This window comes from Neofelis nebulosa, chromosome 8 (genome assembly GCF_028018385.1).
Source record: "Neofelis nebulosa isolate mNeoNeb1 chromosome 8, mNeoNeb1.pri, whole genome shotgun sequence".
Classification (NCBI taxonomy): domain Eukaryota; kingdom Metazoa; phylum Chordata; class Mammalia; order Carnivora; family Felidae; genus Neofelis; species Neofelis nebulosa.
In genome coordinates, this window is record NC_080789.1 from 62,885,212 (window position 1) to 62,901,171 (window position 15,960).

Genomic DNA, 15,960 nt, shown 5'->3' on the forward strand with positions numbered 1-15,960 from the left:
CCCCACCCCTGTCCCCAGTTGCTCCTTCCAGCGGCTACACTCCTAAGACCCACCTGATGCTCCCTGTGCACCCACTAAGAGATGGGCACCTGGCTCGGTGCCTTGCTTGTCAGTCCCTGCTGTCCAGAGTGCCCCCTCGGGCAGATAAGACAGACCTGTGACAGATCTCACATCCAGTTCCTTCTGAGTTCCCTGTGGTCAAGTGTGGGCCAGGGCCAGGTATTTTCCACACCCTCTTCTCCAGACAGGCTTCATCCTTGCCATTACCGCACTCTCTGCCTCCTCTATGCCTTTCCCAGCCGCCACTGCTGTCTCTGCGCAGTGGCCTCCCAGTCTCATTCTCTGAGCCCGGCCCTGTGTCTTTCTCCAAGTTCCCAGTGCCCCAACCTTGGATTTCTCAGCCTCTCCGCTTCTCACCGTGTTACTTCTCAGCCACTGAGTCTATTTTTAAGCCCTTAGGTTGTGCCAGGCTCTCTTGTAAGCAATTGGTAGGAGTCACCTCATTTGATTCCCGCAACAATCCTGAGTGCCACTTGACAGATGAGAAGAAGCCACAGGAAGGTTAAGCAACTACGTAAGTTCCCACCGCTGTAAGTGATAGAGCCAGGATTGGAGCTCAGGCAGTTTGGCTCCAGAGCCCATGGAGTTAAGCATCCACCATCATACAGTGGGCACTCGTTTTTCAAAATTAGAGCCTGTCGCCACTGATTTCCCCCTCATTCCAGGACTTACTACCTCCATATTTCTTCCTTGCTATCGTGTTCTTGTGTGAAGAAGTGGAAGGGTCCCATCGATTTGCCAGGCAGGCAGACCAGGGTTGAAAACCCAGACCAGCTAGTTATTACTATGTGGCCTTGGGCAAGGATTTTTTTTTCAACTTTTTTTTTTTTTTTTTTTTGGGACAGAGAGAGACAGAGCATGAACGGGGGAGGGGCAGAGAGAGAGACACAGAATCGGAAACAGGCTCCAGGCTCTGAGCCATCAGCCCAGAGCCTGACGCGGGGCTCGAACTCACGGACCGCGAGATCGTGACCTGGCTGAAGTCGGACGCTTAACCGACTGCGCCACCCAGGCGCCCCAGGGATTTTTATTTCTTACCTCTGAGCCTCAACGTCCACCTTTCCCTCTTAGCCTCTACATCTGTAAAATTTGACATTTTAATTTTAATGTCCCGGGGGGACATTAACATATGGATGTGTCATGAAGTTGTTGCAAGGATTAATGACAATATTCTGATATGCCCGGCATGTAGTAGGTGCTCAGTAGACAGACGAGCCTCCGTGCTTCCTTTCAGATCCCTGTATTGTCAACCCCCTTGGCCCAGTTCCACCCCTCTGGGCCCCACCTTCTAGATCAGTTACCCCACCACCCCGAAATCTCCCCCACCCCACCCCAGGGTGTGTCACTTCCTCCTCTGCAGCCTCCCAGATCAGTACACAAAGGCCGCCGCGGCTGGAGGAAGGGCTGCTTTGCACGCACCTGTGAGTACCAGGGCACCAGCCCTCCAGCCTCCTTTCCTTACTAGCCCAGCCCCCACCCCTGCTCCCAATCTCCCGGGAAGAGGACGCTGGGCTCTGACCCCAAGACACCCAGGGTTCAGGTGAGACTCGAGAAAGGCTCTGAAGTCCTTTCTGCATTCCTGAGATCCTCATCCCAGTTCCCTCCAGCTTCTCAAGCTCTCTCTCCCTGCCCCCCCCCCCCACCCCGTACCCTCCTCACCTCTCTCTCCTGCATGTGTTTCCCAAAAGTGGGCCTGGAGGGAGGCAAAGAAGGAAGGGGATGTATGACTGCTATCATCTGAGTGCCTGCCATGTGCCAAGGGTTATGTCATGGTAGGGCTCTCCCAAGAGGACTCCCCAGTTGCTATCCCTGCTGCCTAGTGCCTGGTGCTCAGCTCAGATCTGCCAGTGGCACCTTGGCTATGGTGTCCTGGGAGACTGTGGCAGCGTGGCTCGGTTCTCTTCCCTCCTTGGGACACTGAGTGGGCAGCAGAGGATTCCACTTGATTTGGAAGATCTGGATAGGTTGGGAAAATGCTCTGTTTCTCAGGTGCTGAAGGGGGTGTTAGGGTGTTGAAGTCCAGGATAGAGCCCAGGAAAAGGGAACAACCACAGGGGGGAAAGAAGACCGACTGAAGAGGACCCATCAAGGGAAGAGAAAGGGGATTAGGTGGAGCCCACTGGAACTGGAAGGGAGAAGGCACGGCTTTTGATGATGATGGTTCCTGGGTTGGAGGCGAGGAAAGTGGCAAACAGACCGAGTCCCGACCTGTCTTCATCCCTGTTCATTGTGTGACTGTGGGCAAGTCACTTATCACTCTGGGATTCAGGTTTCCATTTGTAAGAGGGGATTGAGTTAGACAGCTCTGCCTTCCTTTGGTTAGGATAGGAGAGGAAAAGGAAGTAAAACAAAGAACCGTAAAGACGCGGAGAAGAGAAACGCAGCAGAGGGATGTCATCAAACTTTTGAACAGGAGGGTGGTGGGGGAGAGAGAAGGAGACAGAGAGAGAGAAATTAACAAGTGGCAGGCCATGTATCCCCAAGTAAGAAATGAGGGGGACAATTGGGAGAAGGGGGTGGGGGAACGCTGTCCAGAGAGTCCCAGGGGCTCCCTTTAGGGGACATGAGTGGGCTTGAGGTCTCTGGTTTGTCTTATCCTGGGGGCCCCACCTGTAACACATGAGTCAAAACTGGGCTTTGTGCTACAGCATCTCAGGCCTCCTCGACCACAGGCGTGCAGAGCAAGCGGGGCTGAGGTTACAGTGAGGCTGAGCCTGAACCGGCCTCGCATGGGGGTGGAGGTTCCAAGACATATATATACTACACCTGAGGTCCCAGAATGGTGCACAGTGGGGAGCAGGACAGCTGAGGTCACCCCACCCCTTCCCCATTCTGAATCTAAGCCCAGGCTGGAGCGGATGCAGACGTTTTGGGACAAGGAGTTAGTTGGCCTTTCTCATACACACACCGCCAATAGGAATATAAACTGGCATAGTTGCGAAGGCGGTTGCGTCAGCAATCACTCGCCAGCGTTACAAATGATGCCAATTTATTGACCCTACAAATCCTCTTCCCAGGATTTATCCTCCGGATTCACTTGCACACATGTGAAATGATAAATGCATGGGTTTTCACTGCAGTAGTTTTATTTATTTATTTTGAGAGGGGGCAGAAAGCAGAGAGAGAAAGAGAATCCCAAGCAGGCTCAGCAGAGACAACACAGAACCCAGTGCAGGGCTCGAATCCACAAACTGTGAGATCACGACCTGAGCGGAAACCAAAAGTCAGATGCTTAACAGACTGAGCCATCCAGGCGCCCCCAGCATTAGTTTTAACAGTGAGCAATTAGAAACAATTTAAATCCCATTGAGAGACTAACTGGGATATGATACATCCATGCCACGGAAATGTATACCGCTGTGAAAATGAACAAGGAAGTTCTTTATTTTCTTGAGTAGCAGGATCTCCAAGAAAAGCAATTAAAAGAAAAAAAGGGGCACCTAGGTGACTCAAGTCAGTTAAATGTCTCGATTTCGGCTGAGGCCATGATCTCACGGTTCATGGATTCGAGCCCCACATCGGGCTCTGCGATGACAGCATGGAGCCTGCTTGGGATTCTCTCTCTCCCTCGTCTCTCTGCCCCTTCCCTGCTTGTACTCTCTCTCTCTCTCTCTCTCTCAAAATTAATTAAAAAAAAAAAAAACATTAAAAAAATCTTTTAAAAAAAGAAAAAAGGGGGACAAACCCGCGTGTATTCTAGAATTGTGATTGTAGACTTCTGTCATGTGATTCTACCATTTGGAGAGAATATTTTTTTCACATTAGTTTGTGTATGCATAAAACAATCTCTAGAAGGATTATCAGCAACAAAAGATAACTTAAAATGACGGTTATTCATTTAGGGTGAGGTGTGGAAATGGGAGGAGGAGGATGGGCATGGGAGATTTCTCACTATCTCAATGTTTTGATTTTTGATAAGATACACATAAAATTGATCATTTAGCCCATTTTTAAAGTGTACAGTTCAGTGGCCTTAAGTACATTTATGATGTTGTGCGACCATCACCACCATCTAGTTCTGGAACTTTTTCTTCACTCCAAAAGAAGACTGCCCATCAAGAAGTTATTCCTCATCCTCCCCTCCCTCCCCAACCCCTGGCATCCACTTTCTGTCTCTGTGGATTTGGGGAATCAGAATACTTCACATAAACGGCATCCGACAAGATGTGGTCTTTTGTGACTGGTTTCGTTCACTTAGCCTAGTGTTTCCAAGGTCATCGATGTTGTAGCCTGAATCAGCACTTCGCTCCTTTTTAGGGCCAAATAATGCTTCACCGTATGGATGGATCACATTTTGTTTAGCTATTCATCAGTTGATGGACGTTTGCGCTGTTTCTACCTTTAGGCCACTGTGAATAACACTGCTTTGAACAGTCACGTACCAGTTTTTGTTTTAACTTACTGAGGAATTATCAAATTGTTCCCCACAGTGCCGTGCCACCAGCAACGTATGATGGTTCCATTTTCTCCACATCCTCACCAACACTTATTTTCTGTTTTATTTTATTTTATTTTATTTTATTTTATTCTAGACATTCTGCTGGGTGTGTGGTGGTATTTCACTGTGGTATTTGATTTGCATTTCCTTGATGACTAATGGTGTTGAACATCTTTTTATGTGCTTGTTGGTTATTTGTCTATCTTCTTCAAAGAAATGTCTATTTAAGTCCTTTGCTGTTCAAAAACTGGGTGGTTTGCCTTTTTGTTGTCAAGTTGTAAGAGTTCTCTATATATTCTGGATACTTATCAGATACATGATTTGCAAATATTTCCTCCCTTTCTGTAGCCTGTCTTTTCATTTCATAGTGCTCTTTGATGCACAAGAGTTTTATATTTTTATGAAGTCCAGTTTATCTATTTTTTTCTTTTGTTGCTTGCGCTTTTGATGTCATAGCTAGGAATCCACTGTCAAGGCCAAGATCACAAAGATTTACCCTGACATTTTCTTCTAAGAGTTTATAGTTCGAGGGCTTACATTTAGGCCTTTGATCCATTTTCACTTAATTTTTGCATATGTTGTGAGGTAGGGAATGAACTTGATTCTTTTACATGTGGATATCTAGTTATCCCAGCACCATTTGTTGGAGACTGTTCTCTCCCCATCAAATAATTTGGCACCCTTGCTGAAAATCGATTGGCTATAAATGGATGGATTTATTTCTGGACTCTCCATTCTATTTCATTGATCTGTATGCCTATCTTTATGCCAGTATCACGTTGTCTTGATTACTATAGCTTTCTAGTGAGTTTTGCAAGTGAGAAGTGAGAGTCCTCCCATTTCATTCTTTTTCAAGATTGTTTTATTTTTTTTAATGTTTATTTTGAGGAGGGGGAGGGGCACAGAGAGAGGGAGACACAGAACCAAAGCAGGCTCCAGGCTCAGAGCTGTCAGCACAGAGCCCGACCTGGGGCTCGAACTTATAAACTCCGAGATCATGACCTGAGCCAAAGTTGGACGCTTAACCAACTGAGCCACCCAGACACCCCACAATTCCATATAATTGAATCAATCCATATAATGGATCCGTATAGGATCAGCTTTCCCACCTCTAAAAAAAAAGGCCATTGTGATTTAACTTTTTGAGTTTTGAAGTATGGTTATGGATTGCTTATTCAAAATTTTAATTAATACATTTTTTTTAAATTAATATGTTTTTTAAAATCAGAAATTTGCCTAGAGGTCATTCCAGGAATTACCCTGCCACAGGCTCTTTCTCCAGTCTATATTTGCTTTGTGCAAAGGACAGGAAAAAGAAAATTTTGCCAACCATGGCCTCCCTTCCTCCGTTATCCCAGACCTTTAGATAGTTTTCTTATGGTCTAATTTTCCTTCCTCTTGCTACCGTGTCGGCTACCCTTCCCTGCTTCTTTCACACACTTCTTCATCAGCTCCAGCCTTCCTTCCCCTCATTCCTATTCCCCGACCTTCCTCCTTTATTTAGAATCCTTGACCCTCTTCCTGTACTTAGAATCCAAGATTATGAAAGCTGCAAGGACTGCCAGATTATTTATTCAACTCTCTCTCTTTACAGATGTGGAAACTAAGGCCCAGAGAAAAAGTCTGACTTGCCATACAGCCAGTGAGGGACTGAAGCAGGACCAGAACCCGGTCTGTTTCCTGTTCGGTTCTGATTCCACTGTGGCTTGCAATCTTGGTGAATAGACCTGGGCGGATGTAGACCTTAGTGCTTCCAGGCCTACTCCCCAGACTCTTGTTAGGCCATTTTGCCCACGTTGGCCCTAGGGAAGTCTGCACACAGGAGGGACAGGGTTTGTCTGAGGCTCCTACCCAGGCCTGGGACCTGCCCCTTCCCAACATTTTGAAGAAACTGCTGAATCCACAGGGGGAAGTGAAACTATGAAGGGAGATAAAGATTTGGGGTAGAGGTTTTTTATTTTTTTTCTTGAGTAAGCTCTACACCCAAGGTTGGGTTTGAACTCATGACCCTATGAACAAGACTCGCGCTCTACCGACTAAGCCAGCCAGGCACCCCTGGGGTAGAGTTTTGAGAGTGACAACCACAGACTCACTTTATTTTATTTTGTATTTTTTATTCTTTTTTTATTTTTTACATTTATTTACTTTTTGAGAGACATAGAGAGACAGAGCACAAGTTGCAGAGGGCAGAAAGAGAAGGAGACACAGAATCTGAAGCAGGCTCCGAGCTGCCAGCACAGAGCCCCATGCGGGGCTCGAACTCACAAACCGGAAGATCACGACCTGAGCCGAAGTCGGATGCTTAACCGACTGAGCCACCCAGGCGCCCCTTGACTTACTTTATTTTATTAAAAAATGTTTATTTATTTTTGAGAGAGAGAGAGCAAGTGGGGGAAGGGCAGAGAGGGGGACAGAGGATCCTAAGCAGGCTCCGCGCTGACAGCAGCAAGCCTGATGTGGGGCTAGAACTCACAAACCCTGAGATTATGACCTGAACCTAAGTCGGACACTCAACCCACTGAGCCACCCAGGTGCCCCAACCACAGACTAATTTTAGAGGACTGAGAACCTGGAGGTCCTCCCTAAGGACCCATGTCTCCCCCTTTGTATCGTATTGCAGGCCATGGTGGCTTTGTCAATGGTCCTTGTTTTCCTGCTGGCTCTGAGCCGAGGTGAGAGTGAATTGGATGCCAAGATCTCATCCCCAGAGAAGGTCACAGAATGGGGGGATCCTGATCTGTCCCTGCCGGGGTCCTGCCAGCCGGCCCCCACCTGCCAGAAATGCATCCTCTCACACCCAAGCTGTGCCTGGTGCAAGCAACTGGTAAAGATGGCTCTGTGGCCTTTGAACCCTGTGTATGTGTATGTGCAGGACGGAGATAGGTTTGCGACTGCGTGGTTTTCCGGGTGCTCTCTGCAGTCCTGTGCGTGACTGAGTTTGTGCACATAGGACTCCTGTGTGTGGTTGTGTGTGTGTGCATACTCAAGCATGCAAGTTTCCTGTGTGTATATGTTTGTGTACCTGTGCGTTTGTGTATATACGGAAAAGACTTGTAACCATAAATTTGGAGGAAGTGTGTCTGTGCTGGAACTCATGCTTGTGTACAGGGAGAGGGACCTGTGGTACGTGTATACATGTGAGGAAGTGCGTTTGTCAGCCTGGGCAGCCATAACAAAACTGGGTGGCTTAAGCAACAGGAATTTATTTCTCATTGTTCTGGAGGCTGGGAGTCCAAGATCAACATGCCAGCCAATTTGGTTTCTGGTGGCAACCCTCTTCTTGGCTTGCAGGCAGGCTGTAGACAAGCTCTCTGGTGCCTCTTCTTACAAGGGCATTAATCTCATCATGAGGGTTCTACCCTCATGATCTCATCTAACCCTAATTTCTTCCCAAAGGCTCCATCTCCAAATGCCATCACACTGGGGGTTAGTCTTTAGCAGAAAGTGTGTGACTGGGTTTCTGAGTCTGTGTTGGGGGTGTGTGTACCTCATAATGTTCCTAAGGTATGTAGCAGCCTGTGGCTGGGGGAGTAGAAGGGAAGGAGTTAGAAGTGTATACACCTTGGGGGAAAGGCTTGATCTGCCTAAGTGGCCAGGAAGGATGCTGGGGAGCAGGTGTCTCCCTGGCTGGTCAAACAAGGCTGTTCTTTGCTTTATGCCTTAAAGAGACAGGGCTCATGGAGTGACAGAGCATGGCAGGTAACTGAGTTGGGGGCGAGGGTGAGAACAGAACTGTCTCCCTCAAAGGAAGAGGGAGAGTTAGATGAGAGATGAGGGCAAACTCACCAGAAGGAGAAGGCACAGCCACAGTGACTGAGCAGAGGCTGAGCCAGCCCAGGAATCTGGGAGGACCGGAAGAGGAGACTCAGAGTCAGCAGGAGGCAGAAAGCAGAGGTGCCAGGCAGGGGCTTTGGGGACAGTCAGATATGTGTCTGCCTCCTTCAATCTCTGGACCTGAGTCTGGCACCAGGGCCAGTTGAGAAGCCATTGTAACTATTTCCTTCCTCTGCCACTTCCCAGCCAGTCCCAGGGGTGCCAGCCAACTGGGGGGAGGGGGTGTCTCCTCTTCTGTCCCTGTCCTTCCCCTTCCCAGGAATTTAGCCTGGGTCTCAGCCTGACCCCCTTCCAGTTTGGGCCTAAGCATGCAGGGGAGGTTGGACTAGGAGGCCAGGCTCCTCTTTTTCTTGTGGTAGTGAGGTCCCTGAGATCTCAACAGGAAGTCTGTGGCCCTAGGGGGAGGAGAAAGGTAGGTGGCTAGGGAAAGGGGGTTGTCTAGATAAGGTAGGGGCTGGTGGGGTGCTAGAGGAAGCGGGCTCTGACAAAGACAGGACGAGGTGGCTGTTGGGGGGACCGGGAAGGGAGGGCATCCTAAGGGCTCACAGAACTGACCGCGAGGGGAGGGTTAGGAGCGGCCGGCATCCCGGGGGGTCGGGGGGGGGGGAGGTGGGGGAGAGGTGGTCTGGGAACAGGGCTGGGGGGTGTGTGGAGGACTAGAGTCCCCGACGCGCCTCCCCTTGGGCGCAGAACTTCACCGCGTCGGGGGTGGCGGAGGCGCGGCGCTGCGGCCAGCGACAGGAGCTGCTGGCCCAGGGCTGCCCCCCGGGGGAGCTGGAAGAGCCCCGCGGCTGGCAGGAGGTGCTGCAGGACCAGCCGCTCGGCCAGGGCGATCGCGGCGAGGGGGCCATCCAGCTGGCGCCGCAGCAGGTCCGGGTCACGCTGCGGCCGGGTGAGTCAGGGGGCGGCGGGCTGGGCTGGAGGTCCGGGCTGAGATTCGATGGCGCTCGCTGACCCGCGCCATCCCCACCCCACTTCCCCAGGGGAGCCCCAGCAGCTCCGGGTGCGCTTCCTCCGGGCAGAGGGCTACCCCGTCGACCTGTACTACCTTATGGACCTGAGCTACTCCATGAAGGACGACCTGGAGCGCGTGCGTCAGCTCGGACAAGACCTGCTGGCGCGGCTGCAGGAGGTCACCCACTCCGTGCGCATCGGTGAGCTCGGCCTCTACCTGCAAAAGCCGCTTCTGTCTCTGCCAGCGTCCTGGGCGCACAGGGGCCCTGCCTGCCCTCTCCCGGTTTTTAACAGACCTGGCCAGGCCCCGGGTTTCTGGCGTCTCTCTCCCAGAACATCCACCTTCTAGGACAGAACTGGAGGGGATTTAAGAGACTACGGGTGGGGGTAACCGAGGCTCAGAGTCTGGCCAGACCGCGTTCAGACAGCTCCCAGAGGTCAGACAGCACACTCTGGACCTGCCAACCCAGATACTGCCCCGATGCCACTTTCTCAGCCCTGTCTGTGTCTCTAGGAAAAGGTCTAAATGTCCCTGTCCCTGGCTGCGTCTTCCACACTCACACCTGCCCTATTCAAGATCCCCTCCTTTGCCTCATGCTGCTACTACACCCTACACCCTCTCCTTCTTCCTCGGGAGAGAGAGATCCTGCCTGACCCTCCCCTCATCCTCCTCTTAATCTCCTCCATCCCCCACTGCCCTGAGTCAGTGGCCTAAACCCTTTGTCCCTGCCAGGTACTCAGTCCCTGTGCTCTAGGAGCACCCGCTGTCGTGATCTCCTCTGCTCCTCTCTGACTGTCCCCCTCACCCCCCACTTCCCATGGACCTTTGCCTTCTGAGTCCTCAGCGGCAGACCTTCCACCCTGCTGCTGGCCAGTGACTTTGGGGACAACCTTCGCCATTCTCCCCACCCCCTCCCACCCCCCCGCCCCAGGCTTTGGCTCCTTCGTGGACAAAACGGTGCTGCCCTTTGTGAGCACAGTGCCCTCCAAACTTCGCCACCCCTGCCCTACCCGGCTGGAGCGCTGCCAGCCTCCCTTCAGTTTTCGCCACGTGCTGTCCCTGACCTCGGATGCTAAGGCCTTCGAGCGGGAGGTGGGACGCCAGAGCGTGTCTGGCAACCTGGACTCGCCTGAAGGTGGCTTTGATGCCATTCTCCAGGCTGCGCTCTGCCAGGTGAGGAGGCGGGGAGGGGATCTGAGTCTGAAGAACCCTTTGGGGCCAAGACTGCCACCTAGGGTCATGCAGTGCCTGGTTCTGGGGGTGCCCTTTGTACCATAGTTACTGGAGTTTGCATATTTATTTTAATAATTTCCTGGTGGGTTGGAGTAAAATATCTTGAGGAAGAGGCATGTTTTTCTAATTCATAAGAAGGCCTCCGCTAGCAGCAGCCCTGTCTGGGGGACTGGGGGGAAGCAGGGGCTGGAAATGGGGGGAGGATGGCAGAGGGGGGGTCTGGGTATGGAGATAGACAAAGTGACTCAGAATGAGGCTGGCAAATCCTTGGCTCATGGAGCCCAGGTGCACAGCCTACCTCCACCCCCAACCCCACCCCGATTCCAGGAGCAGATTGGCTGGAGAAATGTGTCCCGACTGCTGGTGTTCACTTCAGATGACACATTCCACACAGCTGGGGATGGGAAGTTGGGTGGCATTTTCATGCCCAGCGACGGGCACTGCCACTTGGACAGTAATGGCCTCTATAGTCGCAGCCCAGAGTTTGTGAGTCCCCACCCTTGCTCCACCCCTCCCCATCCGAGCCACACCTCCTCTACTCCCAGACCCCCCTCTCCCCAGCCTCGTTGTCCTTACCAGTGACCACCCTGCCATCTTTCCCACCAGCTCCTTGCTCCATGTGCCCCCACTGCTCAGACAGAACCCTGTGCCACCCCACTCCCTAGCCCCTTCTGCCTTCCCGAGCCTCCAGGGTTCCTCTAGCTGGTGGAGCCCTGGTTCCTGGATTTCCTGGGCTGAGGGCACCTTGGATGTTATGGGGGAGACCTGTGGTGCTCACCTTTCCCCGCTCCCTGCCCAGGACTACCCCTCTGTGGGTCAGGTAGCCCAGGCCCTCTCTGCAGCAAACATCCAGCCCATCTTTGCCGTCACCAGTGCCACACTGCCTGTCTACCAGGTGAGAGCTGGCTGAATGCCAGACCTTCCCACTTCAAGCCTTTCTCAACTTCCTCAAAGACCCCATTCTCCACCCCCCCCCCATATGCCCTCCTTCAAGACCCGCAGAAGCCCATTTCCCTAGAGCTGTGACCCACCATTTCCCTGGACTCCTCTTAACTCAGGAGCTGAGTAAGCTGATTCCTAAGTCCGCAGTTGGGGAGTTGAGTGAGGACTCCAGCAACGTGGTACAGCTCATCATGGACGCCTATAATGTGAGGGGCTGGGACCGGGGGAGCATGGAGAGGGCGGGCACTGGGAAGGGGCCTCAGGTGGGGGGCAGCAGAATTATCAGGGACTGATCACTTTTAGCAACTACCTACGGTTTGCCTGTGGCTGTCATTCCTAGTTCATCTACTCAATCTTACATTCTCAAATCTGAAGTGTCTGGTTTGGGCCGAGCACGGAGCCCTGCACTGGGCAAGGAAGGGAAGGAACACTCACTGAGCTTGTCTTTCATGCCAACCACTGTCCTAAGTGCACATACTGTTTGTCGTCACATTTTACTCTGCTAAACCCCTGGTTGCTATTATCATCCCTATTTCATAGGTGGGGATACAGACACAGGTCCCTGAATGACTTGCCCGAGGTCACATAGTTAATGGACGGAAGGGCTGGCATTCGTGCCCCAGTCAATCTGTACAGAAAGAATGTAACATCTAGAGCCTACTTTCACTAAGCTTACAAATAATTCAGAGATATTCTTCACAGGAACCATAGAGTTTTACAGGTAGAGGGAACCACAGAGATTCTTAAGTGCTTCTTGGGTTTAGGTCCTATCTCTAACCATGCTCTATAGGCTTCTTAGGACAGGGACCACCACGTCCTAAACCCATGGTGAGAAAATTTGAGATGGTACCAAATTTCCCAGGGCAAACTCGATTTAAAGACTCTGCCCTTTATGCACACATGTGTCGTCATTTGGGGTTTGAGAAGCAGCCACCGCACATTGACAGGCCCCCCCCCCCACAGTGGGGCCCTTGCTGCAGCCGCACTGAAATGCTAACCGAGAGGCCTCTAGCTCCTGTGTGATGCACCCAAAGTTCTCACAGTGCCCTTCCTGCAGAAATGCCTCTTGACTGGGCAGAATGCAAGGGGTCCCCAAAGCAGGCTGGGGCAGGTCATGGCAGAATTTAGAAAGGCTGGAGAGGACACGAGGTGGGGTTTGGAGTCCTGCCTTCACGTGGTTACTTGCTCTCTTCCACAGAGCCTATCATCCACTGTGACCCTCGAACACTCTCCACTCCCTCCTGGGGTCCACATCTCTTATGAATCTCAGTGTGGGGGTCCTGAGGAGAGGGAACGTGAGGCTGGGGACCGGGGCCAGTGCAACGAGGTCCGAATCAACCAGACGGTGAGAGCCAGCCGAGATAGGCAGAAGGAAGGAAGTGGGGGTGAGGGGTGGGAAATTGAAGCAGGCAGGAAAAGATGGGGGGGCAGACACAGAACAATGCAAAAGCGTGGGGTAGTTCTCCATCCATCCTTTCTAAAAGGCTTTAATGAGCAGCTTCCTCCAGCAGGCTTCTACGAGATGGGTGTTAGCATGGGCTTATCCCTTAATTTCCTAAGGAATAGGTTTCTGGATGATCAATGGGTTTGGTGTCATGTGCACGTGTGGGTGCAGGGTCTCAAGTCTGATTTCTGCCCGCACTGTCCTCAGGTGAATTTTTTGGTTACTATCCAAGCTACTCATTGCCTCTCAGAGCCCCATCTTCTGAGGCTCCGAGCCCTTGGCTTCTCAGAGGAGCTGACCGTGGAGTTGCACACACTGTGTGACTGTAACTGCAGTGACACCCAGCCCCGGGCTCCCTACTGCAGTGATGGCCAGGGGCTGCTGCAATGCGGGGTGTGCAGGTGAGGATTCCTGCTTCCTTTCACCCATGTGACTGTCCACACATGACCAGCCCCGGTATCCCTCCTCTGCCTTCTGTCCTCCCACTGGCCATCTCCAGACCTCTTTTGCCAGATGTCCCAAGACTCCACCCTGATTTTCATGTGCAGCTTCCCAGATGTGCCAGGACCCTCCCCTCCCCCCGAACTCCCTCTGCTCTCTTGCTCCTTGGTGCTCAACTATACACTGGCATCCGTTCAGCCACTCATCTCTCTCCAGTTCTTTTGAGAGCTTAGGTTTAGAGGATCCTGGGAAAAATAGGTCAAGGGATGGTCAAACTCTCTGACCCACCTTTCCCTCCTCTGGCTCTGTCTTCCCCTCCCAGCTGTAACTCTGGCCGTCTGGGTCGACTCTGTGAATGCTCTGAGGCTGAACTGTCCTCCCCAGATCTGGAATCTGGGTGCCGGGCCCCCAATGGGACAGGGCCCTTGTGCAGCGGGAAGGGACGGTGTCAGTGTGGACGCTGCAGCTGCAGTGGACAGAGCTCCGGGCCCCTGTGCGAGTGTGATGATGCCAGCTGTGAACGACATGAGGGCATCCTCTGTGGAGGTACCTGCAGACTTTGGGGGAAGGGTGGGGTCAGAGTGGCTCCCAGGATATTTCGGCTCTGGGAACATCATGGCACTAAGGGCAAGTATCAGACTTTGGTGTAGGAGTTGCAGCTATCTGGCACACTTGAGAGGGAATTGGACGCACAGAACACTTCAGCTCTAGGCATCCCGTGGTGGCATGTGATGTCCATTGTGTGTGAGGAGAATGGCTGTCACCCTGAGCGTGATTCTGTCCCAGGCTTTGGCCGCTGCCTTTGTGGAACGTGTCACTGTCATGCCAATCGCACGGGCAGAGCGTGTGAGTGCAGTGGGGACACGGACAGCTGTGTCAGTCCTGAGGGAGTGCTCTGCAGTGGGCATGGACGCTGCACGTGCAACCGCTGCCAGTGCCTGGATGGCTACTACGGTGCCCTGTGTGAGCAGTGCCCAGGCTGCAAGACGTCATGCGAGAGACACAGGTGAGGCCTCCCGTCTTGCAACTTGGGAACAGGGGCACGGCGGGGGTCGCTGAGCCACTCCCACCTGCCCACCTCTTTCTGCCATGTGGTGAGCACAGCTGCCCAGCTGGTAACCTCTTGGTGTCCACTGGACAGGGACTGTGCAGAGTGTGGGGCCTTTGGGACGGGTCCCCTGGCTACCAATTGCAGTATCGCTTGTGCTGATGCCAACGTGACCCTGGTTTTGGACCCTATCCCGGATGATGGCTGGTGCAAAGAGAGGACCTTGGACAACCAGCTGTTCTTCTTCCTGGTGGAGGAGGAAGCCAGAGGCAGGGTCATACTGAGAGTGAGAGCCCAAGAGAGTAAGTGGGCAGAGATGCTGCAGACGTGCCAGAGGGAGCCCCGCAAGTTTGATGGGTGGGGCTTCAGAACTCTGGGCTTGGGCAGGTGAAGATAATGGGAAACCAGGTAGGGTTTGAAGCAGAGCAGTGAGTCCAGGCAAAAGCAGAAGTGATGGACCAAGTGGACAAAGCTAAGGCCCTGGGCACCACAGAGATAACCTCGGACCCTGCTGGGTTCCCTTTGTTTTCAATGACAGGCAGGGCTAGGGAAGCTGGACACATTGTGGGCAACCGTTGATCAACCCCTATGCCCCAACCCCCAGAAGTCTGTGTTGTTTCTTCCCCACAGGAGTAAATCACACCCTGGCCATCGTGCTGGGCTGCGTGGGGGGCATCGTGGCAGTGGGACTGGGGCTGGTCCTGGCTTACCGGCTTTCTGTGGAAATCTATGACCGCCAAGAATATAACCGCTTTGAGAAGGAGCGGCAGCAGCTCAACTGGAAGCAGGTAGGGAGACTGTGTCCTACCCCACTGGGCTGGGTTTTGCTCGCTTTCTCTGGTTAAGACCTCTGGTCTCCGCTTCCCTGCCCCACCCCCAACCTGGACTCCTCCAACCTAGCTCATCCCCCTCACTTTGGTCTGTGTGTCCTCTGCCCCACCCCTCTGCTAACTTCCATCAGCTCTGGGGGTGCTGCTCAAGTTCCAGGCTGGCCTCTTAGGACTAGGTAAAGGAGCAGTCGGGAGGTTTTTCCTCATTTCCCATCTTCTTCCCCAGGACAGCAATCCTCTCTACAGAAGTGCCATCACGACCACCGTCAATCCCCGCTTTCAGGAGGCAAGAAGTCCCTTTCTCTGAAGGGGGAAGAGGCACACTCATCCCAGGACTCTTCTTTTTCTCAACAGCCCAGTAGGGCACTGCTGAAGAATGGTCACCACCTACTTCCTTCTCAGAGTGACAGTCGAGGGCGGCCTCCCACTGCAACCTTGCTTCCCTACCTCACAAGGAGTGTGGGCTTAGTTCCCCCGCTCCCTGTATACAATAAAGAGTCTTACCTCAGAGCACAGCTGTCATCTTGCTTCACCCAAGACCAAAGCAGGCTGTGGAGCCTGGGCCTCGGGAAAACTTGCTCATTCCTCCTCCTGCCACCTGAGGGTGGGGAGAGGTCCTCTAACCTGGCGTGCAGGAGATTCAGTATGTGGCTGCCTGGGAAGTGGCTGGTCAGGGTGGGCTAGTGAATCCTCCGGTCATGCATTTGTAGGACTACAGAACCACACTTGGAGAAA

At 52.6% G+C, this 15,960-nt stretch overlaps 1 protein-coding gene across 5 annotated transcripts; it reads left to right on the forward strand.

Annotated features, from left to right (window-relative positions):
- Nucleotides 1-1,362: 1,362 nt before the first annotated feature.
- On the forward strand, nt 1,363-15,735 carry ITGB7 (integrin subunit beta 7). 5 transcript variants are annotated; one of them, XM_058742642.1, is made up of 16 exons: nt 1,363-1,481; nt 6,093-6,169; nt 7,119-7,322; nt 9,023-9,224; nt 9,316-9,486; nt 10,219-10,460; nt 10,848-11,006; nt 11,320-11,415; nt 11,579-11,668; nt 12,661-12,807; nt 13,114-13,307; nt 13,670-13,893; nt 14,134-14,353; nt 14,489-14,697; nt 15,026-15,183; nt 15,452-15,735. In XM_058742642.1, the coding sequence occupies exons 3-16, from the start codon at nt 7,122-7,124 to the stop codon at nt 15,530-15,532; spliced, it is 2,394 nt and encodes a 797-aa protein (XP_058598625.1). In that variant the 5' UTR covers nt 1,363-1,481; nt 6,093-6,169; nt 7,119-7,121; the 3' UTR covers nt 15,533-15,735. The 5 variants fall into 5 exon arrangements, with proteins under 5 accessions (XP_058598625.1, XP_058598627.1, XP_058598624.1 ...); XM_058742641.1 differs by having other exon boundaries at nt 1,420-1,600; nt 6,093-6,215; XM_058742640.1 differs by having other exon boundaries at nt 1,420-1,600.
- Nucleotides 15,736-15,960: the final 225 nt, after the last annotated feature.

Excerpts from the sequence above, each read along its gene's own strand:
- ITGB7 (XM_058742642.1), top strand. The coding sequence starts at position 7,122 with ATGGTGGCTTTGTCAATGGTCCTTGTTTTCCTGCTGGCTCTGAGCCGA. Across the intron at positions 11,416-11,578 it reads CCACACTGCCTGTCTACCAG|GAGCTGAGTAAGCTGATTCC; the intron begins GTGAGAGCTGGC and ends CTCTTAACTCAG. Across the intron at positions 15,184-15,451 it reads AGCAGCTCAACTGGAAGCAG|GACAGCAATCCTCTCTACAG; the intron begins GTAGGGAGACTG and ends CTTCTTCCCCAG.